At 37.7% G+C, this 27,666-nt stretch overlaps 1 protein-coding gene across 1 annotated transcript in view; it reads right to left on the bottom strand.

Moving 5' to 3' along the window:
• Positions 1–4,280: 4,280 nt before the first annotated feature.
• The window catches only part of Ctl1 (choline transporter-like protein 1), a 90,633-nt gene continuing 67,247 nt past the window's right edge, over positions 4,281–27,666 (bottom strand). The window contains exons 14-15 of the mRNA XM_070104373.1: positions 25,802–26,023; positions 4,281–20,313 (exon numbers count right to left, since the gene is read on the bottom strand). Of these exons, the coding sequence (XP_069960474.1) occupies positions 20,116–20,313; positions 25,802–26,023 (420 nt within the window). The 3' untranslated portion in view covers positions 4,281–20,115. The remainder of the gene's footprint in view (positions 20,314–25,801; positions 26,024–27,666) is intronic.

A 27,666-nucleotide genomic window follows, 5' to 3' on the forward strand; every position in this document is an offset into this window, starting at 1 on the left:
CTACTACTACTATTACTATTACTATACTATTACTACTACTATTACCATTACTACTACTATTACCACCACTACTACTACTATTACTACTACCACTACTATAGTTTCACGGATAATATCCCAGCCATATCTTCAGGTCTTTTTCCTGACTCCTAGAAAGCTCTGTCATCTACATACAGAAATTACTTAGCATTTAATACTGATTTTAGACAGTTGAATTACTTACAGATATAAATTTTCATTTCTTTGCAAAGGGTATGGACTGGGCATGGATCGACACTATGCCCAGCCCTTCTAGGGTAGGGTAGGTGCCTGAACCCGAGCTTGCAGCTCACAAACCTGTCATTCCCAATAACCCCCTTGGGGCAGGGATGGCAGACCAGAGAGGCCTAGCTTCTCCCTACGAGCCCTGTGAGGGCGGGGAATGTGGCTAGGCCTGGGGACAGTTGGTCCCAAATTATTATTATTATAATCAAAAAGAAGCGCTAAGCCACAAGGGCTATACAGCGCTGCAGTTGGTCCCAAAGATGAGGGGGTACTTGTACCTCCTCTCATGGCAGACTTAGGTCTCAAGACACTCGCAAGACAGGGAGCCAAGACCGGGTCACCATCTAGAAGAGACCCGGACCGGGAGAGTACCGGTAAATCACGAACAACAACAATTATATGGACAATTTTACAAATATTGGGTCAACACATTGAGTACAGCCTATTGATTCAAGTTTTGTATGGCATTTTCCTTGTAGTTAGAATACAAGATAGAAAAAGTAGACCTAATCCTGTATTATTCCTATCAAAATTATTATTATTATTATTATAATCAAGGGGGAAGCGCTAAACCCGGAGGATTATACAGCGCCTGGGGGGGGGGGGATATGTGGAAGGCATTCAGGCTTAATTCGGGGAACTGGAGCACAGATCCAATTCCCTAAATCAAGAGCCCCTCACCAACATCAAGGAACCTTCCTTGAGGGGATTCCTATCAAAAAGAAGCGCTAAACCCACTAGGGTCACACATCTAATCCTGTAAATGTGGGCTTAGAGTGAACTGTACTAAGGAAAGTACCAGTAACATTTTTAGTATGGAATGCTACTGTTGAGGGCTGTACTTTACATATGAGTGGCGAGTTGGACACAACATATCATGTGAATGAATTAGACACTTGGGTATCTTTGTGGACACGTTTTGCCAACCAGTGGCTTCATCAGTCCAATACAGAGAAAAAATGTTCAGGATCAGAAGGAGTTTTTGGTAATCGGTCCCTCAGCTTGGAGTTGAAGTGATCAGTCCATCAATCTTGAAAAGAGTACAGCATATACGCAAGAGGAGCATATATACTGCAGATAGGTGAGGTTAAAGCTGTCGTAGGTAGTGTCACCTTGAACAAAACAGGTGAAAGGTTAGGCAAGCGTAAAATTTCCTGTATCAGGATCCCAAGATGTTACTGTGTGTGACAGGAATGTATTTAGTTCATAGAACTAACAAGTTCATGTATTACACTTATGCAACACTTGGATATCTTTCAATGTGGAACAAAATGCATCCGCTGCTTTTCAGTAAGTGTGTATACTCCAGGTGCATACACACTTACCATAACCCACTTCTTACATCCCACCTTTATTCTAACTCACATAATTCTTGAGTTTATACACTTATAATCCCTTTTTTTATTTCCACAACTGATCATTTATTTACTACAAGTACATGTACAAGGTATACAGACCACAGCTGACATCAGTGACACATTACAATATAGAAAGTCGCTTGTTATGCTGGGCATTTCCCGCAAATTAGGTCAGTTTTGTCCCAGGATGCAACCCACACCAGTCGCCTAACAAAACTAGTCCCAGAGCTAAGAGGTATGTCCTACGAGGAGAGGTTAAGGGAAATCAACCTGACGACACTGGAGGACAGGAGAGATAGGGGGGACATGATAACGACATACAAACTACTGAGAGGAATTGACAAGGTGGACAAAGACAGGATGTTCCAGAGATTGGACACAGTAACAAGGGGACACAGTTGGAAGTTGAAGACACAGATGAATCACAGGGATGTTAGGAAGTATTTCTTCAGCCACAGAGTAGTCAGTAAGTGGAATAGTTTGGGAAGCGATGTAGTGGAGGCAGGATCCATACATAGCTTTAAGCAGAGGTATGATAAAGCTCACGGCTCAGGGAGAGTGACCTAGTAGCAATCAGTGAAGAGGCGGGGCCAGGAGCTCGGACTCGACCCCCGCAACCTCAACTAGGTGAGTACACAGGTACCCCTATTCAACTGATGGGTGAACAGGGAAAGGGACAGCAGGCATCTTCTGGAAACACATCACTAATGTTTTCCAGCCGCACCGGAGGAGATTCGAACCCCGGACCTCAGCGTGTGAGCGGAGCGCCCCAGCTATCGAGCTACGGGACGCTAATAGGGTGTACAATCTAAGATATAATGAACTGACAGTGTAACATGACAAGTTCTCACAGTTATGCCAGGTGTTTATCCATGGGGTATTAATAACGTACGCATGGCCGATATGTAAGATGAGAAAGTGCAATTCTACATATACGACAGCGATGAGATGGCTAGATACCTATATATGGTTTTACAGAAAATTTGCTGTGAACAAACTGATTAACGTTGTTGCGAGTAGTTGTAATATTGTGAGATCGCTGGAAAGTAGTCCAAGTGAGGAATACCTGTGGGTTAACTGGGAGGTCAAGAACAGCTGACTGAGTAGACGAGTTTGTTCATTACCTCAAACACTGTAGTGTGCAGGAACGCAGCAAAAACAGATGTTTTTCCATTTATCAGAAATGCTGCATAAGCAAAGTTGAATGCAAAGGACAATGGGATACGGGGAGCCAAATTTCTGGATAACCTGCATTGAGTCCGAAATAACTATGAATAAGAGGGTAGACATTAATGCAGTGTGCATGAGATCCATGAGAATTGCATATAACTTGAAGAGTTGAGACATTTTGCAACATATGGGAATCTTTAGTGAAGAAACATTTTGCCACACAGTGGCTTCATCAAGCCAATACAAAGCAGGAAGGTATAAAGAGAGGAGGAGTTTGAGGTAATCAGTCCCTCAGCCTGGAGTCGATGTGTTCAGTCCATCAATCTTGTAGAATGTACAGCACAGGTATGTGTATGTATAATATTCGCCAAGACCAGGGTCCTGGCACGGGTCTTAATCTTGAGATGACCCGTCTATGGCTCCTGAAGGAGAATTGATTCTTCATTGTTGCAGCATATGCTGCTCAAGCACTGTTCTGGACAGTTCAGCTAGTGTGCCTCATAAGCAACCATGATTTGGTGCTGACACGTCCACTCCTAAATATCTTAATACATTCACCTCCTCCATACTCTCTCCCTCCAATCTGACATCCAGTCTTTTGCCACCTAATCTTTTTGTTATCCTCATAACCTTACTCTTTCCTATATTCACTTTTAATTTTCTTCTTTTACATACCCTACTAAATTCATCTACCAACCTCTGCAACTTCTCTTCAGAATCTCCCAAAAGCACCGTGTCATCAGCAAAGAGCAACTGTGGCAACTCCCACTTTGTGTTTGATTCTTTATCTTTTAACTCCACACCTCTTGCCAAGACCCTCGCATTCACTTCTCTTACAACCCCATCTATAAATATATTGAACAACCAAGGTGACATCACACATCCTTGTCTAAGGTGTACTTTTATCGGGAAATAATCTCCCTTTCTCCTACATACTCTAACCTGAGCGTCGCTATCCTCCATAAAAACTCTTCACTGCTTTCAGTAATCTACCTCCTACACCATACACCTGCATTATTATTATAATCAAGTTATACAGCGCCTCATTCAGGCTTAATTCTGGAGCACAGATCCAATTCCCTAAATCAAGAGCATACACCTGCAACATCTGCCACATTGCCCCCCTATCCACCCTGTCATATGCCTTTTCCAAATCCATAAATGCCACAGAAACCTCTTTAGCCTTATCTAAATACTGTTCACCTATATGTTTCACTGTAAACACTTGGTCTGCACACCCCTTACCTTTCCAAATCTGATTTAGAGATTTTTTATTAAAATCAAAATTTTCCCATTGCATTATTTTATAATACACAAAATTTCAGAAAGCAATTCTCTATTATTTTGAAGAATCTACATTAGAGGTATTTTCCAAAATATTTTTTTTTTAATATTTAAAATTTAAAAAAAAAATTACTAGATATTAAAAACTCATTTTTATATCAGGGACAATTTAAAACAGATTCTTGTTCTGTATTCAAGGAGCTGTAAGAATAATTTTTTATTGAAAATTTATTTAATACATATACTATTTACAATTCTTAGTACAAAAGATCAATCACCATCAATATCAACAGCTGTGTTACAGCTGTAACTCTATGGTAATAAGTGCTACATACAAAGATGTCATTTAGAAATATGTATCTAGGCTCTGTTTAATTTCTACATGTTATATTCGCTGGGAAATGCTAAACCCATAGGAGTTGCACAGTCTGGAAGGCCATTAAGTTTAATTCAAGGGAGGGTAGCTCCAATTCCTTGAATCAAGAGCCCTTTACTAATATCAAAGCACCAGAATCCCCTTGAAACTCTCCAATTGAAATTCAATTATTCGAGGTTGACTACCCTCTTGACCCTGACCCTTACAGATTTAGCACTTGCTTATGATTATAATAATAATAATACCCTCTTAACCCTTCAAGAGAGGTGGCCTTGATGCTGGTGATCTTGATGTGAGAACTTGGAGCCACTCTTTCTTTCCTTGGCCAAAATTTGATTACCTCCCATCCCCAGGTGTTGTATCACCCATATATAGCTGCAAGAGTCGAGTCTTTGTTCCTGGCCCTGCCTCAACTTGCTGCTTGCAAAATTTACTCCTTGACTCGTGGGCCCTACTGTACCTGCTCTTAAAACTGTGTATGCAGCTTGCCTTGCAGACCACTCTGAGACAGAAGAAATATTTCCTGCCATCCCTGTGGTTCGTCTGTGTCTAACTTGCAGCTGTGTCCCCAAGTATACTGTGCCTCTTTCTCCCCTTTCAGGCTAACCTTGTCTACTGTATCAGTTCCATCTGAATAATTAGGTACTTTATGGCCCCCACAGGTTTAGCACTTCCCCATTAATAAACCATATTCTACAATTATATTAAAGGCAATTCACACTAGTAAACCCTTGATTTAATAAACCCTAATTAAGTGGATTCTGATTTAATGTACAAAAGCTGTGGCTGGACAATGCCAAAAATAACAGTTTGTTAAATCCAGAATTGCCCTTTGTTATAGTTTGTTAAGTCCAAAATGAGTTTACACAGCAAAGTCCATTAAATCCAAAACTGCTCAATATTATGATAATGGAAAAACATTCTGGTTCTTCAGAATTAATTATCTACATAAATGGATAACCTTTCCCCTCTATTAGACTGTTAAATCAAGGTTTCACTGCACACCATTTTATGTCAATGGCATTTAATCAATGTACAAAAATAGCACATCTTTTCTTGTCCAAACACTATGAATCTAGAGGCTGTAGCAACCTGACACATACTGTACAAGAATGTACCATACTACAAAAATATCACAAATTTTCCTAATGGCATAACTGGAAAAGAGCATAAGTACTTACCGATAAATTAGACACATGTGCAACTCTTGGGTATCTTTATTAAAGATACCCAAGAGTTGCACATGTGTCTAATTTATCAACATGTCGGTTCTCTGAACCATTCATCTACAAACATAAGTACTTACCACGGGTTCTATCTTCGCCCGTGGTATGGTTTATTTACCAGTTTGACCTGAGGGCCAAGATAATACATATGAGGTGTTTTAAGTGGCAGAAAAGAATTAAGTGCTACTATGGCCAAAATTCTGGTTAGTGAACAAATTGATTCCTTACTGGTTTATCATTTATTACAATCAAAACTAAGAGCTAAACCCACAAGTCACACAGTACTGCAGGGCAGGATGTACTAAAGATGAAATATGCGAAGATCAGAGACCAGTGAGGGTTAGTACCACGTAAGAGGCAGTCAGTAAGGGTAGTGGGGAGAGCTACATGGAAAATATAATCAAAGTTGGTATAATAAAGCAGTTGTTGACATAGTCAAAAGGGAGTCGGTGTCAAAGATGAGGTGCTTTATCATATGTGGTAATGGTTTAGATATTGTCTTCTGGATCTGTAAGTTAGGTTCAGAGCCCCATAACAAAATATGTTAAGTTAAACTTCATACCTCAAATCTTCCCATACCTGAATTTTTCTTCATAATTTGTTTTTAATACTTATTCTTCTCTACCATGTAACCCCTCATGGAAGGTTCCTTGATGTTGGTGAGGGGCTCTTGATTTAGGGAATTGGAACTGTGCTCCAGTTCCCCGAATTAAGCCTGAATGCCTTCCACATCCCCCCCCCCCCGGGCGCTGTATAATCCTACGGGTTTAGCGCTTCCCCTTTGATTATAATAATAATAATAATCTACCATGTAACACCTCGTGTATACTTTGACAGGCAGACAAGACTATATATTAAGGGGACATTCAGCTAGATTTTTTTTTTTTTAATTTAAGCCAAATATAACTCAAAATTATCATGGGAATTCAATGGTAAATAAAGTTACCATGGAGATGTGCTGTGTTACTCTAATGTAGTTAGCAAACCATGGAAGTTAAATTTCACTTACCAGTTGATGTGAGCAAAACTTTTTAAATTATATACAGGTGTTATTTTTTATTTTAATTTCAGAGGTGTAAATTTTCATAACCAAAGTAATTTTCAACAGGAAAATACCACAAACTTGTACACCTCAATCCCAATTAAAGGTAGGAAAATATAATTGTCATATGTCCAACACAAAGAGAATGCATTATATCACAAATGTTTTCCCTCTCCATAATTTCATAAATTATTGTTCAGCGTAAATTTTGCTCATTTTTATCCATATGACTGTTTTGTTTGGTAAATGAAAGTTTCTCAAAAAACAAATTAGACCAAAAAAAATACTGATACACATACCATGAAGGCATTAGCACAACACATGGATTTTATACACTTGCAAATACCCTGAGTTTTGAACTGCTCCCAACTCGACCAATTATGTAAGTGTAATATTGTAAGTGCTTTTGTAAGTGTATTATTGGGGGTCTGAAACGGGCTAACCTAATTTACATTATTCCTTATGGGAACAAATTCGTTTGGTAACGGCCTCAAACAGCCTTCTGGAACGAAGAAAGCTCGAAACTCGGGGCACCACTGTATTTATAAATAAAGATCTGTGTGAAAAAAAGTCTGCAAGAAAGTTTAACATTTTCAGACCCTCGAACAAGATGACAAAATCAATTTTGGGGGGAAAATCAGGCTGAATGTTTTTAATGTCTACCATAACGATTTCTTGTCATTAATAAGTAAAAATAATATATTGCATTTCAACATTGCCTCTTCAGAATAAGTAATCATCTGAACCACTTGTTACTGTACTTCTCAGAGTACACACACACTGGAACAATCATTAACTTACAGAATCACTATACATGTATATTAGCATTTTTCATAAAATATTTGTAAAATATGAATCCTGTCCAAAATATACAATTAAAAATACTTTGCTTATAAACTGATACTGCATTGTTATAAATATTTCTACTATGCTGTATGATAATTTCATCTAAATGTTTGGTTTGTAAAGCCACAAAACTTTCTCATTCTACCATTTAAAACTAAAATCTCCATAACAAAATCATATATTTTTATCTACAAGGACCTGTAGGCATTATAAATAAAAAATATACACAGTAGAATGTATTCTCATTTAGTAATCTGCATAGTACAAATTTTTCTTTATAAACTACAAAACTTACTCGTATTAAATATTACTACTACACTCCAGTCGTGTAACCTATACAATTACTAGCCTCAATAAATCTGAAATGATGTGTTCCTTGTGTAAATGTTATTAGCACTGGTCCTAGAAATTAAAACGAGGTAGAAATTTGTTAGGTAAGAGGACATGTGTGTATCCATAGAGGCATTTTACTGCAGCTATGTTCTACCCTCCTAGAGAACAAAAGTTGCCTCGATGAAATGTCACATTTGTTACATTACCTGGAGATGGTTTTGGGGTCAATGCTCCCGTGGCTCAGTCTGAGACCAGACCTCATTACATGTGTCCTTACTGTTGGTAATTCTACCAACATTATTACAAGGTAAAAATTTAAGAGTAATGTAAACTGTAACAACCTAACATGAGGTACACATACACACCATTGGCAAATAGCGTAAGAGTGCTTAGTGATATTAAGCTGCTTACTTTCAAAATCATTAATTTCCCTATCAAATGTGAAATCACAGCTAATATTTTACTAAAAAAAATATAGAGCAAGAGATATAGAAACCTGTTGTTATATACATATTGGCCCACAGGATATAACCTAAATTTAATTATTAATATAAAATATTAAGTCGTATCAGATGATGAAAGTATTTTTTTTCTTTTTGGGATTTTTTCTTTTTGGGTCACCCTGCTTCAGTGGGAAATGGCTGACATGTTAAAAAAAAAGTAGTTTAAATGTATTCATTAACATATTTTTATTTACATATTGGGAGTTTCCCCATTAAGGCAGGGTGGCCAAAAAGAAAGAAAGAAAGAAAAAAAAACATTTAACACCACTCACTCCTTAGTTGTCTTTCCAAAAGTGCAAAACGATCACAATTCAAATCATTCATCAATTTGTAGCATCCCATACGTCCTTCAAAGTGTTTTGCCACCTTCAAAACTCAGGTTTGACAAAATGGATTTTATGAATCCTTTCAGAGACATTACCCAGCTCATAATCTGCATCCTACTACACAAACTTGGATGATACTTCCTTTAGCACTTCTCACAGCCCTTTCTAACTCTCCCTCTGTTGTCCTCTCCACCCTTGCTACTCTATGATCCTGCACTATGCCCTGCCCCGCTGTGATGTATGACCCTTGTAGGTTTAGCGCTTCTATTATAATAATCTGCATCCCAAAAATTAAGTCAAAATTCATTCCAATCTTACATGCTCCAACATGCCTGATGAATGCTTATTAATAACCCACATGGAGACTGAAACTCAAGAGATTGATTGAGCCGTATATTTCGATCCCTTTCTGGGATCTTCTTCAGCTGAAGAAGATCCCAGAAGGGGATCAAAATATACAGATCAATCACTCTCCTAAGTTTCAGACTCTATGTGGGTTATTATTGAGCACTGACAAGTGTTCATTACACTTTAGTTATTTATGCCTGATGAATGCCCAAATCCCAACCTTTCAAAAAAAAAAAAAAAAAAAAAAAAACCTTTGTATTGATTCCTATATATCTTTTTCAATTCATCCACAATTTGTACACCCTCTTGGTCAGCCAATCTTTCTCCATCTTTTCCAAATGACCTAACAATCTTAATCTCATTTCTGCCTCTAAATTATATTTTTTCATAGTACAATGAATAGTTATTTTGCTTTGCCACTTTTCAACCTGTCTACTGTCTTGTAGTTTCCCTCCACGGATCCCGGACATTTGGCCAACAGATATTTTGCCAAAGGACATTTGACTGAATGGACATATGGCCAAACTGGCATTCATCATCTAACCTAGTGTAACCTAATTATCCAACTGGTCTATTGTCCTTCGGTCAAATGTCTGGACACCCACACAACACAAACACAAACACACACACACACACAAAACAACACTTGTTCCTTATTTCTAATAGGTCCTATACCTCCATGCCCCATGCCTGAAATATCTGCCTCTATTTAATCACTAACGTTTAACTCCTCGGAATATTCTCCTCTCTAATACCTTCAGTTCCCTCATCAAATATCTCGCTACTTTCAGCCTTGAGAATAACAATAATTTCTTTTCCCTCTTGATGCCACCCTCACATAACCATAAACACCTCTGCACGTACAAACACAATGTCCTTCCTTTCTTGAAACATACAAGTGGGACCCGCTTAACAGCTCTTCCCTTTACGGTGTCTTGCTAATGCAGCGGTTTTCAATTATACCCATTCTTCATTTATTCAGATTTCACTTACAATAAATATATTCACCACTCACTATAAGCTAATGACGAAAACATTTTAAGGTAAGTAATGTGTGTACTGCATATACATTATTTTGGCCTAGCTCTATTGCTCACTTAATATATGATAGTGTAAGCATGTTATGAGGATTTTATATGCATTTGAAAGTGAAAAAACTGTTTCACTTTACAGTAATTTTCACTTTACAGCAGTAGCCCAGAACCTAACCTGCTGTATAAGTGGGGCTCTCCTGTACCTTCTTCACCATCTCTGCATCGCTTTCTCTCATTGTCGCTCACCTTTCTTCCAAGAAGTGCTCAGTTTCTTTAATGGAGAAAACATTCATGCATTCAGTGCACCATGTATTGAGAGATTACCCCATCTATCAACGAGCACAAAGACACCATTCCTGTAATAGACTGCCCTCTCAAAAGTTCCATCTTCACTGGAGTCCCCAGTCTTCAATTTCACTTCTCTTTGCCTATTAACACCATTCTCTTTGTAATCCACTTTCAGTATCAGCCACTCATCTAAAAAAAATTACCTCAAGAATTCTATCCTTCAACCATTTATCCACCAAAACAGTCCAATAAAACCTATCGTTATACACTCGATTTAAATAAATATTTGATTTTTTTTCAGAAACATGAAGTGCCTATACCAGATCTTTTTTCTAAACACATGTCAATCAAAGACCCCCCCCTCCATTATCATTCACTAAGGAACTCTACATTTTCCTATTATGCCCTCTACAACAGTCTCTCCCGGGTATGCCCTCTACAACAGTCTCTCCCGGGTATGCCCTCTACAACAGTCTCTCCCGGGTATGCCCTCTACAACAGTCTCTCCCTGTTATGCCCTCTACAACAGTCTCTCCCTGCTATGCTCTCTACAACAGTCTCTCCCTGCTATGCCCTCTACAACAGTCTCTTCCTGCTATGCTCTCTACAACAGTCTCTTCCTGCTATGCCCTCTACAACAGTCTCTCCCTACTATGCCTTGAAGTCCCCTAATAATACAGAATTAAACAAGCACTAAACCTAAAGAGTCTTATAACACCACGGTGGAAGGGGGTATATATGGTAGTGATTAAAGGAATGGAGGGTTAGTGTGAGAGCAAAATGGAAATCAGAGGTGATGTAACAGGATGAATTCAGTTAAAAAGACAAAAATGAGTCTTTGTTGAAGATAGGGCTCTCAGAAAGGGCAGAAGTTTGTGAGTTCGAAAGGGCATCGAGGATGTCTGAAGTAGTCTGTGTGCTCTCTAACAGAGAAATCTATTAATAGCATAAACAGCAACTAAATCTATTGATAGCATAAACAGCAACTAAATCTATTGATAGCATAAACAGCAACTAACTCACTCATTCACTTACTCTCTCCATATATCAAAATTCCATAAACATTCATGTAACATATCCCAGTATCTCTCTCTCTCACCCCTCAAGGGAAATTCCTTGATGTTGGTAAGGGGCTCTTGATATAGGGAATTGGATCTGTGCTCCAGTTCCCTGAATCGAGTCTGAATACCTTCCATTTCTTCCCCTCCCCCACAGGTGCTGTATAATCCCTACGGGTTAATAATCTCTCTCTCGCTCACCTAAACAATTGTCTCACCTGCAGGAACTTCTACATTTATAACCAACATGTCACATACCACTTTTAGTTTCAACCAAACAACTCCTAAATTTAACCATTTATTATACCCATCTTTCTACAACAGTTCCCTTAACATTCCCACTATTTCATCAATTAACTTGAGTGTATGTGCATGCTTCATGTGCACATGTACACACAAGTAAAACATCTCGCTGACAGACATCAGCAATTTCAGACAAAAATTGGCCAAATGCTTCAATTATTGGACAAAGTCCAGAATTACACATTTTGTCCAGTGTTGGTGTCTGGTCATTTTCTGAAGTACTGGGCCAAGTCTGCTAACACAGTTTGTCCAGTAAGGGCCAAAGCAGTCATGTCCAGGATCTATCTGTTTTCAAAATTCCCAGAGCCGTAGGCCACTCATGCCTGTTCATTGTTTGTACTCACTCATGCGTACACTCATCATTTACTCTCCAATTTTCCCTAAATTTTGAGCATTTCATGTGACCTTGTTAACATTATAAGTAAAGTGCAATTAACAATGGCTCCTAAAGTAAGTGGTGATGCCAAGAGAAAACGTGCAGTTCTCAGCCATCTATGTCTTTTTCAGCCATTTATACATTTTCAACCACCTGCCTTGTCAACCCTCTACATTTTCTCAACTATCTACATCTCGGCCATCTACATTATTTTCATTAGTAGATTTACAGCTCCTCTGACTCAGAATAAAAATTTATCCGAGTCACCATTATCGATCACAAATTACCTCATCTGTCCACCATGAAAAGGTAAGTACAATTACTGTAGATAACACAGAGTAGTATAAAATTACTACACATACAGTACTGTACTTTAATACTACAGGTTGCAGTACCTATTAGCATCCAGTTCTCTTTCACATTAGAGGACCAAGTTCACTACTTCATAAGAAAACCAGACGATCATGAAATATTGGGGTTTGAGGAAATTGGCATTATCATATACCCCTTTCCCTATTAGTCCATTAACCCTTTCAGTGTCGGTCCCATAGTACTATGGCTTGAGAGCCAGTGTTGGTCCCGTAGTACTACGCCAAAATTCTAGAGCCTTCAAATCTGGTGAAGAAAGCCAGTAGGCCTACATATGAAAGAGTGGGTCTGCATGGTCAGTGTGCACAGTATAAAAAAAATCCTGCAGCAATGTGCATAATGAGAAAAAAAAAACTTCGACCATGTTTTTGGTTTAAAATAGCGACTTTGCGGTGTATTTTCATATGGCATTTATGACTATTCTCATTTTCTTGGTCTCATTTGATAGAATGGAAGATATATTACAGAAATGGAGATGATTTTGATTGGTTTCACGAAGAAAAGTTCCTTGATATTGAGCTCAAATTAGCTGAAATGTTCGATTTTTGCCAATGTTCGAGTAAACTGTCCAATTGGCTAGTCTAATATGCAGTCATGAATGGTTTGACATTAATTATACAATTATTATAATGCAATAGTCTGCACAACAGTAAATTTTTTGTGAGAATAAAAATTCAAAATGGAGCCTAGAGATGTGACTAATGATCAGAGGAAATGATATTTTAGTGCCAGGAATTTTTATTATTATTATCACACTGGCCGATTCCCACCAAGGCAGGGTGGCCCGAAAAAGAAAAAACTTTCACCATCATTCACTCCATCACTGTCTTGCCAGAAGGGTGCTTTACACTACAGTTTTTAAACTGCAACTTCAACACCAGGAATGTCTGCCTTATTTATTCTGGACCCTATTTGGAAATTGGCATCTTTTGAAATTTGTGTGAAATTGGCCAAATTGCCAATTTCTGACCTCTTTATTGGGCAGTTGAAATCGGTAAATGAGCGGTTTCTTGCACTCAAGCGATAGAACAAATGGAGTTCTAGCGAAATAGCTATGATTTTAATCAACTGGAACAATGGAATTGGCTGAAAATAGGGCTCAATGTGGGTGAAATAGCTGATGTGTAAATATCACCGAGATCGTTAACTTCACGAGAGCGTAATTTTTTGTAAGTTTTCCATCAAATTTCGTACTCTTTGGTGTCATAAGAAAAAATTATTTTTCTTTTTTTTTTGAAAATTTTTCAACACAGAGAGTGAGTTAAGGATCAGGTGTCTCGATACGAAAGGGTTAATGAGGTTTTACTGTATATATAAATGTATATACCAGGTAAATAAATACTGCCACTTATATACAATGTATATACATGTATATACCAGGTATATGCATATATACACCAGGTATATTTTAAATTGTGACAAAAAACTGAAATTCTCATAACACAATATTTCCACATTCGCATAAAAATAGTATCTGCTAAAAACTGAACTAATATGTGAAAAAAAATTAATTTCAAGCACTTAAATTTAGATAAGGACATACACTGAATTGTTTCCATTTGTCATTTCAGGTTCATAAATTTACAAAAAAAAAAAAAAAATTCTTACCCCCACTAGTTTTATCTAAACTTGTTTTTCTGAAAATCTTTTTTAAACTAAAAATTTTTGAGTAAAGGCTCGAATACAATAACACATATGAGATCCATATAATTCTTCTTTCAACAAACCGGCCGTATCCCACCAAGGTGGGGTGGCCCAAAAGGAAAAATGAAAGTTTCTCCTTTTACATTTAGTAATATATACAGGAGAAGGGGTTACTAGCCCCTTGCTCCCGGCATTTTAGTTGCCTCTTACAACACGCATAGCTTACGGAGGAAGAATTCTGTTCCACTTCCCCATGGAGATAAGAGGAAATAAACAAGAACTAGAAAGAAAATAGAAGAAAACCCAGATGGGTGTGTACATATATGTTTGTACATGTATGTGTAGTGTGACCTAAGTGTCAGTAGAAGTATCAAGACGTACCTGAAATCTTGCATGTTTATGAGACAGAAAAAAAGACACCAGCAATCCTACCATCATGTACAACAATTACAGGCTTCCGTTTTACACTCACTTGGCAGGACGGTAGTACCTCCCTGGGCGGTTGCTGTCTACCAACCCACTACCTAGGATCCATATAATTGTGCCCATCAATTTATTTTTTTGGGTAGTCTTTCTCAAGATGCTGCATTTATCTCCCACATAAAAAATCCATTACAAATTACAACTAAAATTCATAATTTTTCTTCATGAACATCTCAAAAAAATACAGTACTGAAAACATAATTATATGTTAATTTGTTAATGCCTCAAACATCCAAAATATAAACACTAATAAAAATTAAAATAGAGAGTATAACATAGCCTTTTGAGATCATAGGCAAAAATATTCAAAGTCATTCAAGAATTATAAAATATTGTATAATTAGTAATCATAGAATTGCAAAAAATATACAGCAGCTTTTCTTATAAAGTTAGTCTATATAGCATTTTCTAAAAATTGAAAAAATGCATCATAAATTGAATAGTTTATACAGTATGGTAAAAACCTTGGTAATAAATACCAACAAGTCGGTTTAGAAAAATACATAAGCAAACACTAGGACATATTTATTAGAAAACGTTTCAGTCCTGGGATCTTGATCACTTCTAACATAGAGGTTGCAAGACAGCATATATAGGTGGAGAGTGAGGTGCGAGTGACGCATGGTGACCTGAAGAATGCCATGTTGGGATGGGGACGGGTAGACGATGAGATTGTGTGACTCCTATGTTGCTGGGTAGGTGGTGCTTAGCCTGCTTAAGTATCATGTATGCTAATGTTTTAGAAATTTTGTGGTTTCCAGTGTTACGTTTTATTGTGTCAGTGATGGCAATTAGAGAGGCTTCTAGACCTTAGATGCCGACGGTGTCTAGAAGCCTCGCTAATCGCTGTCACTGACACAATAGAACGTAACACTCAAAGCCACAAAATTTCTAAAACATTAGGATACATGATACCCAACCAGGCAAAGCACCACCTACCCAGCAACACAGGAGTCACATGATCTCAGTCTACCCATCCTCATCCCAACATGGCATTCTTCAGGTCACCATGCATCACTCACACCTCACTCTCTGCCTATATATACTGTCTTTCTACCTCTGTGTGTTACAAGTGATCAAGATCCCAGGACCGAAATGTTTTCTAATAAATATGTCCTAGTGTTTGCTTACGTGTTTTTCTAAACCAGTTTATCCAGTAAACCCTCAATATAACAGATTAACAGGGAGGAATCTGAGTACACAAATAAACCCCCACACATAGGAGAAAGAAACTTGTGATGACATTTTGGTCCAACTTGGACCATTAACTAGTCATACACTAAGTCGGATCAAAACAGTCACAAGTTTCTTTCTCCTATATGCAGGTTTATTTATATGTTGTTCTAGTCATGGTATTGTGCCTTTTTGTTCTTCAGGAATCTGAATGTCCATTAAATCAGAATAACGTTAAAAAATTGCAGAAAAAATGCACTGAAGTACTCTAGTATATACCTAATACAGTACAGCCACTCCTCACTTAAAGATGGAGTTCTGTTCCTAAGATCACATCGGCAAATGAATTCATTGCTAAGCAAGGAGCATCCTATAATGGTAGTGGGTTTGTGTCAATCATCTTTGATATTATTTTAATGTCACCTTTACACAATTTATAACATATTTAGTATATTTTTATATGTTTATACAGTAGTGCACTGTATACTATAATAAACAGAATAGAGGAAATCTGCTGTAATATACATTATTTAGATATGCATACTGGTCAGAGCCCGTCATAAGCTCGAGTCGTCGGTAAACGAGTACATCGCTAAGTGAGGAGAGGCTGTACTGTACATATAATTTGCAGATACACTGTACTGTAAAGCTCTTTTACCATGCTATTCAATCTTGGATGAACTCTTTCAATTGCATTTACATAAAATTGCATCAGAGGAACTTTATAAGAGAGGAGACTCTAATACAGGTCCCCCCTTCCTCGCTTTATGTGGATTTGTTATATGCAAATTAGTTTGTGTAGCAACTGTTTCTCATCCAAACCAGTGATTGTATACCTGGTAAAGAGTATGGTAGAGTTATTATTGAAAGAATTAAGAGTAAGACGGAGAATAGGATAGCAGATGAACAAGGAGGCTTTAGGAAAGGTAGGGGGTGTGTGGACCAGGTGTTTACAGTGAATCATATAAGTGAACAGTATTTAGATAAGGCTAAAGAGGTCTTTGTGGCATTTATGGATTTGGAAAAGGCGTATGACAGGGTGGATAGGGGGGCAATGTGGCAGATGTTGCAGGTGTATGGTGTAGGAGGTAGGTTACTGAAAGCAGTGAAGAGTTTTTACGAGGATAGTGAGGCTCAAGTTAGAGTATGTAGGAAAGAGGGAGATTATTTCCCAGTAAAAGTAGGCCTTAGACAAGGATGTGTGATGTCACCGTGGTTGTTTAATATATTTATAGATGGGGTTGTAAGAGAAGTAAATGCGAGGGTCTTGGCAAGAGGCGTGGAGTTAAAAGATAAAGAATCACACATAAAGTGGGAGCTGTCACAGTTGCTCTTTGCTGATGACACTGTGCTCTTGGGAGATTCTGAAGAGAAGTTGCAGAGGTTGGTGGATGAATTTGGTAGAGTATGCAAAAGAAGAAAATTAAAAATGAATACAGGAAAGAGTAAGGTTATGAGGATAACAAAAAGATTAGGTGATGAAAGATTGGATATCAGATTAGAGGGAGAGAGTATGGAGGAGGTGAATGTATTCAGATATTTGGGAGTGGACGTGTCAGCGGATGGGTCTATGAAAGATGAGGTGAATCATAGAATTGATGAGGGGAAAAGGGTGCACTTAGGAGTCTATGGAGACAAAGAACTTTGTCCTTGGAGGCAAAGAGGGGAATGTATGAGAGTATAGTTTTACCAATGCTCTTATATGGGTGTGAAGCATGGGTGATGAATGTTGCAGAGAGGAGAAGGCTGGAGGCAGTGGAGATGTCATGTCTGAGGGCAATGTGTGGTGTGAATATAATGCAGAGAATTCGTAGTTTGGAAGTTAGGAGGAGGTGCGGGATTACCAAAACTGTTGTCCAGAGGGCTGAGGAAGGGTTGTTGAGGTGGTTCAGACATGTAGAGAGAATGGAGCAAAACAGAATGACTTCAAGAGTGTATCTGTCTGTAGTGAAAGGAAGGCGGGGTAGGGGTCGGCCTAGGAAAGGTTGGAGGGAGGGGGTAAAGGAGGTTTTGTGTGCGAGGGGCTTGGACTTCCAGCGGGCATGCGTGAGCGTGTTTGATAGGAGTGAATGGAGACAAATGGTTTTTAATACTTGACGTGCTGTTGGAGTGTGAGCAAAGTAACATTTATGAAGGGGTTCAGGGAAACCGGCAGGCCGGACTTGAGTCCTGGAGATGGGAAGTACAGTGCCTGCACTCTGAAGGAGGGGTGTTAATGTTGCAGTTTAAAAACTGTAGTGTAAAGCACCCTTCTGGCAAGACAGTGATGGAGTGAATGATGGTGAAAGTTTTTCTTTTTCGGGCCACCCTGCCTTGGTGGGAATCGGCCAGTGTGTTAATAAAAAAAAAATAAAAAGTATGACAGAGAGATGTATGTGAGTATCGAGACATTTATTAAGGATGCAGTTGGCCTGGTACAGTACAGTGCCTGTGCTCTGAAGGAGGGGGTGTTGATGTTGGAGTTTTATAACTGTAGTTATAAGAAATGGCCGATGTGTTAATAAAAAAAAAAGTTTGGCCCACGAGCAAGTTGTTCAGTCCGGTGGAAGGAGCCCCTGGTGGCCAAAAAAGTACTCTTAATAAGTGTCTTAATACTCTTTTTAGTGTCTTTCTCGCAGATCCTACTCCCATAAGGAATTTGCTATGTAAATAACTGGGTGTTTACCCTTTTTTTTCTTTGATAATATGTGATCACCCAAGAACACCACCACTCGGATTTTGAACAATATCAATTTAAATATCATACTGGTTTACAGCAACATTAATAATATAATTTTACAGTGACAGTAATAATAAACAGAAAGAAAACAGATCTGAGTATGACAAATCTTATTCTGAACAAAATCCTATTATTGGTTTCCCATTTCTTGCATTTTTTTAATACTTCCTCTAAATATTGTTCTAAACTGGTTTTATTCTAGCATTCATAAAATAGTGACAAAAAGAAAATATATTTGGGTCTGATAAATACCTCCATGGGGAAGTGGAGCAGAATTCTTCCTCCGTAAGCCATGCATGTTGTAAGAGGCGACTAAAATGCCGGAAGCAAGGGGCTAGTAACCCCTTCTCCTGTATATATTACTAAATGTAAAAGGAGAAACTTTCGTTTTTCCTTTTGGGCCACCCCGCCTCGGTGGGACACAGCCGGTGTGTTGAAAGAAGAAGAAATACAATTTAATTTTTCTACTTTATTTTTTTCTGTTATTTTATGAAAACTGTAGTATTTATTTTTGCTATGTATATTATTTTGGTGCTTCATTTGGTATTCTCATAATTTTTGGATAAAAATAAGTAGAGAAACATAGAATTACTTTCTCGGTGGGAGACGGCCGACTTGTTAAAAAAAAAAAAAAAAGAGTAGATCTGAATTATGGAATAGATTATTTCGGTTATTTTTTGACCAAATTCATTTCTTTTCTTGTACACATGTGAGGTGAGCACACATGTTTTTGGCAAACATTAGCCAAAAAATGTGAAATTGGCCTCAGAACTAATCCCAATTATCTTACAATGGGTTGAGGTTCTGCGATCTGTATGACCCTTGTCAGTTTAGCACTTAGTTTTGATTATAATAATACATACATGTAATTAGTTTCTGCAAATTCGCTTCCTGCACCACAGGCCAGGAATCACAGTGAGGGAGAAGTGTTATCAAATGTTTCCCAAGCACTACTAGACATATTATGCATACTATTACTGAATATAACAACTAAACTTCCTCTAGAAGAGTAGCTAATGATACTTTTGAATTTGTTATAGCACATAATCAGAAACTCAAGTAAAACACTTCATCATGAATGTTAAATGAACCAAGAAAATATTTTCTTCTTAGCTATTTTCTCGGAAAACCTGAAAACTCGAGAAATAAAATCCAAATACAGTGGACCCCAGGTTTACGATCAGCTCCCAATGCGACCAATTATGTAAGTGTATTTATGCAAGTGCGTTTGTATGTGTATGTTTGGGGGTCTGAAATGGACTAATCTAATTCACAATATTCCTTATGGGAACAAATTCGGTCAGTACTGGCACCTGAATGTACTTCTGGAATGAAATAATATCGTAAACCGGAGGTCCACTGTACTGTACATTCAAGAATATTACAACAATAATATTCTTAAAATACTTTGGTATCAAATTGTGTAAGAGTTTGTTTCATACACAGTTCATACTGTAATATTCATTAACCAACAAATAATACTTTTCCTTGAAGATGCTCCACTTGGATGTACCATGTGACTCATTCTCACTTCATACAGATAAGCAGGTATAAAATGACATTGCAATCATTTACATACAATAAATTCATACTCAGACAGTTCCCTCCTTAAACCTGATAGTCTCAGGTGGGTCGCGACGTCGAGATTTCCGAGAATTCTTCCTGTCGATGTCCTCGTGTTTTACCATAAATTCATAGAGTTCTTTGTCTGCTACCAAGTCCCTTCCATCTGTAGTGTCGTATGTATTGTAATCATCAGAGAAACACAGGAATAATGTGTCAACTGCCATCTGAAATGTGTAAACAGTGTGTATAAACATATATACATGTATGTATATGCAAAAAGATCACAGTAAACAATTTATATCAAAATATGCAAAAAAAAACCACTGTAATACCTTAGTATTATGAAAACATCCACTTCTCACTTAATGATGGAGTTCTGTTCCTAAGACCACGTAGGTAAACGAATGCGTTGTTAAATTAGGAGCATACTATAATGGTAATGGGTTTATGTCAACCATCTTCGATATTGTTTTAATATCACCTTTGCACCATTTATAATATTTCTGGTATATTTTTAAACGTTTATACAGTAATGTACTGTATATTGTAATAAACAGAATAGAGGAAATCAGCCCTAATATATATTATTTAGGTATGCATACTGGTCAGAGCCCATCATAAGTCTGAGTCATCAGAAAACAAGTACGTACATCGCTAAGTGAGGAGAGACTGTATTTACATGCTAATTTTGTTATTAAACAAGAATTAAAGTGGAAATTGTTGATGAAGTTATGAGTTGCAGCAGCTTTTAATTTCTAGGCCTCTATATCTTGTACATGTACTTGTAGTAAATAAAGATATTATTATTATTATTATTATTATTATTATTATATTCATTTCACTACCAATTTAAAACAAATTGAAATGCTTTTCTAAGTTGCAGTTATCCAAAGCATGTGTAAGCATGTTAGATAGGAGCAAATGGAGACAAATGGCTTTTAGGACTTGACGTGCTGTTGGAGTGTGAGCAGGGTAATAATTATGAAGGGATTCAGGGAAACCGGCAGGTTGGACTTGGGTCCTGGAGATGGGAAGTACAGTGTCTGCACTCTTAAGGAGGGGTGTTAATGTTGCAATTTTATAGCTGTAGTGTAAGCGTGCCTCTGGCAAGACAGTGATGAAGTGAATGATGGTGAAAGTTTTTCTTTTTCGGCCCACTCTACCTTGGCGGGAAACGGCCAATGTGTTAATAAAATATAAATAAATATTACAATATAGCAGTGGGTTGTTGAGGTGGTTTGGTCATTTAGAGAGAATGGATCAAAGTAGAATGACATGGAGAACGTACAAGTCTGTAGGGAAAGGAAGGTGGGGTAGAGGTTGTCTTCGAAAAGGTTGGAAGGAAGGGGTAAGGGAGGTTTTGTGGGTGAGGGGCTTGGGCTTCCAGCATTCATGCATGAGCGTGTTAGATAGGAGTGAATGGAGAGGAATGGTATTTGGGACCTAATGATCTGTTGGAGTGTGAGCAGGGTAATATTTAGTGAAGGGATTCAGGAAAACCGGTTATTCTTATATAGCCGGACTTGAGTCCTGGAAATGGGAAGTACAATGCCTGCACTCTAAAGGAGGGGTTCGGGATATTAGCAGTTTGGAGAGATATATTGTGTATCTTTATACGTACATGCTTCTAAACTGTTGTGTTCTGAGCACCTCTGCAAAAAACAGTGATTGTGTGTGAGTGAGGTGAAAGTGTTGAATGATGATGAAAGTATTTTCTTTTTGGGGATTTTCTTTCTTTTTGGGTCACCCTGCCTCGGTGGGAGATGGCCGACTTGTTAAAAAAAAAAAACTGACCTGAATGAGCAATGTAAAATCCAAAACATGAACGAAGTTATAAAGTATGTAATATTAAATGAACGGAAAGAACATGTATAAATTGACTGAGTGTACAAAATATGTACTGTAATAATAATGAAGTAGAAAAATGTCTCCATTGGGAAGTGGAAAAAAATTCGTCCTCCATAAGTAATAATAATATAATATCTTTATTTACTACAAGTACATTTACATGTATAGCAAGCATGCGTGAGTGTGTTAGATAGGAGTGAATGGAGACGAATGGTATTTGGGACCTGACGAGCTGTTGGAGTGTGAGCAGGGTAATATTTCGTGAAGGGATTCAAGGAAACTGGTAATTTTTATACAGCTGGACTTGAGAACTGGAAATGGGAAGTACAATACCTGCACTTTAACCCTTTCAGGGTTGAGAGGCCCTCTCCTAAACTCGTTCTCAGGGTCGAAAATTTTTCAGAAAAAAAAAAAAAGAAAAAAAAAATTCTTATGAAATGATAGAGAATCTTTTCTCAATCATAATGACACCAAAAGTACATGTATCAAATTTGATGGAAAACTTACAGAATTATGCTCTCTCGAAGTTAGCAGTCTCGATGATGAAGAATTGAGACACTTATGCAACACATAGGAATCTTTATTGAAGAAACGTTTCACCACACAGTGGCTTCATCAGTCCAATACAAAGTAGAAATGGGTAAGGAGAGGAGAAGTTTGAGGTAATCAGTCCATCACTCTTGTAGAAAAAAAAAAAAAAAGAGATAAAGATAAAGATTCCCATGTGTTGCATAAGTGTCTCAATTCTTCAACTTGTCGGTTTTCTAAACCATTCATCACACAGTCTCGATGACGTTTACGCATCAGCGATTTTGCCCACTTTGAGCCCTATTTTCAGCCAGTTTCAGTGTACTAGTCGACAAAAATCATATCAATTTCACTAGAACTCCAATTTTTCTATCGAATGAGTACAAGAAACCACCCATTTACCAATTTCAACTATCCAATAAAATGGTCAGAAATTGGCAATTTTGCCAATTTCACACAAATTTCAGAAGATGCCAATTTCCAAATAGGGTCCAAAATAAACAAGACAAACATTCCTGGCACTAAAATAAAATTTTCTCTGTTCATCAGTCATGTTCCCACACCCCTCTTACATCTCTTTTGCTTTCCATTTTGAATTTTTATTCTCACAAAAAAATAGATTTACTGTTATGCAGACTACTGCATTAGTGTAGAAATGGTATAAATAATATCAGCGCACTTGTGAAAGAATATTAGACTAGCCAGTTGACGTGTATTGGACGCTTGGCATGATTTGTTTACTTTTGAACTTTGGTAAAAATCGAACATTTCTGCTACTTTGAGCTCAATTTCAACGTACTTTTCTTTATGAAACCAATCAAAATCACCTCAATTTCTGTAATATGTCTTCCATTCTATAAAATGAGACCAGGAAAACTAAAATACAATCATAAATACCATACAAAAATACACTGCAAAGTCGCTGTTTTAAACCAAAAACATGGTCGGAGTTTTTTTTTCTCATGCACTGTGTGCTGCAGGAGTTTTTTTATACTGTGCACATTGACCACATAGACCCATTCTTTCATATGTAGGCCTACCAGCTTTCTCTCAATAGATTTGAAGGCACTAGAATTTAGGCGTACTAGTACTTCACAAATCCTGGTGCATAAGCCGTACTAGTACGTCGGAAACCCTTAAAGGGTTAAAGGAGGGGTTTGGGATATTGACAGTTTGGAGGGATATGTTGTGTATCTTTATACGTATATGCTTCTAAACTGTTGTATTCTGGGCACCTCTGCAAAAACAGTGATTATGTATGAGTGAGGTGAAAGTGTTGAATGATGATGAAAGTATTTTCTTTTTGGGGATTTTCTTTCTTTTTGGGTCACCCTGCCTCGGTGGGAGATGGCCAACTTGTTAAAAAAAAAAAAAAAAAGTACAGTGGACCCCCGCTTAACGATCACCTCCAAATGCGACCAATTATGTAAGTGTATTTATGTAAGTGCGTTTGTACGTGTATGTTTGGGGGTCTGAAATGGACCAATCTACTTCACAATATTCCTTATGGGAAAAAATTCGGTCAGTACTGGCACCTGAACATACTACTGGAATGAAAAAAGTTTGTTAACCGGGGGTCCACTGTACATGGCATACAGGCCTAGCTGACATCAATGACCCACTACTATATAGAAAGCCATTTGTTATGCTGAGTATTTCGGGCAAATTAGGTCGGTTCCATCCCAGGATGCGACCCACACCAGTCGACTAACACCCAGGTACCCATTTTAACCCTTTCAGGGTTTCAGCCGTACTAGTACGGCTTACGCACCAGGGTTTTTGACGTACTAGTACGCCTAAATTCTAGCACCCTCAAATCTAATGAGAGAAAGCTGGTAGGCCTCCATATGAAAGAATGGGTCTATGTGGTCAGTGTGAGCAGTATAAAAAAAATCCTGCAGCACACAGTGCGTAATGAGAAAAAATAAAACTTTGACTGTGTTTTTGGATTAAAACAGCGACTTTGCACTGTATTTTCATATGGTATTTGTTGTTGTATTCTAGTTTTCCTGGTCTCATTTTATAGAATGGAAGACATATTACAGAAATTGAGATGATTTTGACTGGTTTTACAATGAAAAGTACCTTGAAATTGAGCTCGAAGTAGCAGAAATGTTTGATTTTTAGCAAAGTTCAAAAGCAAACAAATCATGCTATGTGTCCAATACATGTCAACTGGTGAGTCTAACATTCTTTCACAAGTGCACTGATATTATTTATACCATTTCTACACTAATGCAGTAGTCTGCATAACAGTAAATCTTCTATTTTTTTGTGAGAATAAAAATTCAAAGTGGAAAGCAAAAGAATGTAAGAGGGGCGTGGGGGGCGTGACTAATGAACAGAGGAAATGTTATTTTAGTGCCAGGAATGTCTTTCTTGTTTATTCTGGACCCTATTTGGAAATTGGCATCTTTTGAAATTTGTGTGAAATTGGCAAAATTGCTAAATTCTGACCACTGTATTGGATAGTTGAAATTGGTAAATGGGTGGTTTCTTGTACTCATTCGATAGAAAAAAATGTTCTAACAAAATAGTTATGATTTTTGTCGACTAGTACACTGGAATTGGCCGAAAATAGGGCTCAAAGTGGGCAAAATCGCTGAAGCGTAAACATCATCGAGACCGCTAACTTCGCAAGAGCATAATTCCGTAAGTTTTCCATCAAATTTCATACTTTTGGTGCCATTATGATCGGGAAAAGATTCTCTATCTTTTCATAAGAAAAAATAATTTTTTTTTTTGAAATTTGGCCGACCCTGAGAACAAGTCTCTGAGAGGGCCTGTCGACCCTGAAAGGGTTAAACTGATGGGTGAACAGGGACAGGGACTGCAGGTGTCTTATGCAACACGTCCCTAATGTTTTCCAGGTGTACCGGAGGAGATTTGAACTCCAGACCTCAGTGTGTGAGCTGAGTGCGCTAGCAATCGAGCTACAGGACACCACATGCATGTCATAAGAGGCGACTAAAATACCAGAAGCAAGAGGCTAGTAACCCCTTACGTATAAATTACTAAATTTAAAAAGAAAAGCTTTTATTATTAAATTTAGGGTGACCTAAAAAGAAAAACTTTCATTTTTTTTTTTAGGTCACCCTGCCTTGGTAGGATATGATTGGTGTGTTGAAGAAAAAAAACAGTAAAAAAAATTAAGCCTTTGTTGCCTGTAAGTTACATAAGAACATTTATTATATTAGCAAGATAAAAGTTTTACAGAATAAATTTCTAATAAATTACCAAAGGAAAATTGCATATTGTCAGAGTAGACAAACTGTCAGGGTGCCGTATTTCCTTTTATAAATAAATTACACTGACAAAATAAGGCATAATTCATACCTCATACACAGAAAAGACACAATGTGTGATGAAGAATGCAAAGACAGCAGTGACGATGAGTGGTATTGCATACAGGTGAAGTGTTGGATCAGCATGAAGTACCGGGAGGGCTATACAACACACTGTCCCAGTAACGGCAACTTTGGCCAAAAACAGCATCAAGTCCCCAACACTGTTGACCGTGGCCACCTGTAGCATGTTGGTCAACACCACACGCCATGCCTGCAAAAAAAAAGTATATTGTAAATAAAGCATTCTAATGCAGATATGAACATTTTCAGGGGTTGCTAGGCAAATTTATTGCTAGATTGTAGGCCATTTTTTTAAATTTGAGGTTAACCCTTTCAGGGTTGGCAGGCCCTCTCCTAAACCTGTTCTCAGGGTTGGAAATTTTTAGAAAAAAAACAAAAAAATTATTTTTTCTTATGAAATGACAGAGAATCTTTTCTCGATCATAATAACACCAAAAGTATGAAATCTGATGGAAAACTTACAGAATTATGCTCTCGCGAAGTTAGCGGTCTAGGCAATGTTTACGCATTGGTGATTTCGCCCACATTGAGCCCTATTTTCGTCCAATTCCAATGTACCAATCAACAAAAATGAAAATGATTTCGCTAGAACTGCATTTTTTCTATCGATCGAGTACAAGAAACCACCCATTTACCAATTTCAACTATCCAATAAAGTGGTCAGAAATTGGCAATTTTGCCAATTTCATTCAAATTTCATAATATGCCCATTTCCAAATAGGGTCCAGAATAAACAAGACAGACATTCCTGGCACTAAAATAACATTTCCTCTGTTTATTAGTCACATCCCCAGGCCTCTGTTACAGTTCTTTTACTTTCCACTTTGAATTTTTATTCTCACAAAAAATAGAAGATTTACTGTTATGCTGACTACTGCTCTAGTGAAGAAATGGTGTAAAAATGGTATAAATAATATCAGCGCACTTGTGAAAGAATATTAGACTCGCCAGTTGACATGTATTAGACGCATGGCATGATTTGTTTGTTTACTTTTGAACTTTGGCAAAAATCGAACATTTCTGCTACTTTGAGCTCAATTTCAATGTACTTTTCATTGTGAAGCCAATCAAAATCATCTCAATTTCTATAATATGTCTTCCATTCTATAAAATGAGACCAGGAAAACTAGAATACAACCATAAATAGCATACGAAAATACAGTGCAAAGTCGCTGTTTTAAACCAAAAACACATTTGGAGTTTTTTTTTTACCATTATGCACTGTGTGCTGCAGGATTTTTTTTTTATACTGCGCACACAGACCACAAAGACCCATTCTTTCATATGTAGGGCTACCAGCTTTCTCTTGCTAGATCTGAAGGTGCTAGAATTTATGCGTACTAGTACGGCACCAACCCTGAAAGGGTTAAAAACACAGATTAAGCTGGTTTAGAAAGACACGTAATCATACACTACGACATACATATTTATTAGAAAATGTTTCGGTCCTGGGATCTAGATCACTTCTAACATACAGAGGTAGAAAGACATTATATATAGGAGGAGAGTGAGGTGTGAGTGATTCATGGTGACCTGAAGAATGCCATGTTGGGACGAGGATGGGTAGACAACGAGATCATGTGACACTTTTGTTGCTGGGTCGGTGGTGCTTAGCCTGCTTGAGTATCATGTATGCTACTGTTTTAGAAATTTTGTGGTTTCCAGTGTTATGTTCTATTGTGTTGGTGATGGCAATTAGCAAGGCTTCTAGGCACCGTCGGTGTCTGTGGTCTGGGTTGGTGAGAACGAGTTGTGCCTCATCCCAGTTCATCAAATGCCCAGTGGAGTCTCTGTGGAGGACACAGGCGTACCTTAAATCGTCTCTGTTACAGG

Source organism: Cherax quadricarinatus, chromosome 91 (genome assembly GCF_038502225.1).
Source record: "Cherax quadricarinatus isolate ZL_2023a chromosome 91, ASM3850222v1, whole genome shotgun sequence".
NCBI lineage: Eukaryota > Metazoa > Arthropoda > Malacostraca > Decapoda > Parastacidae > Cherax > Cherax quadricarinatus.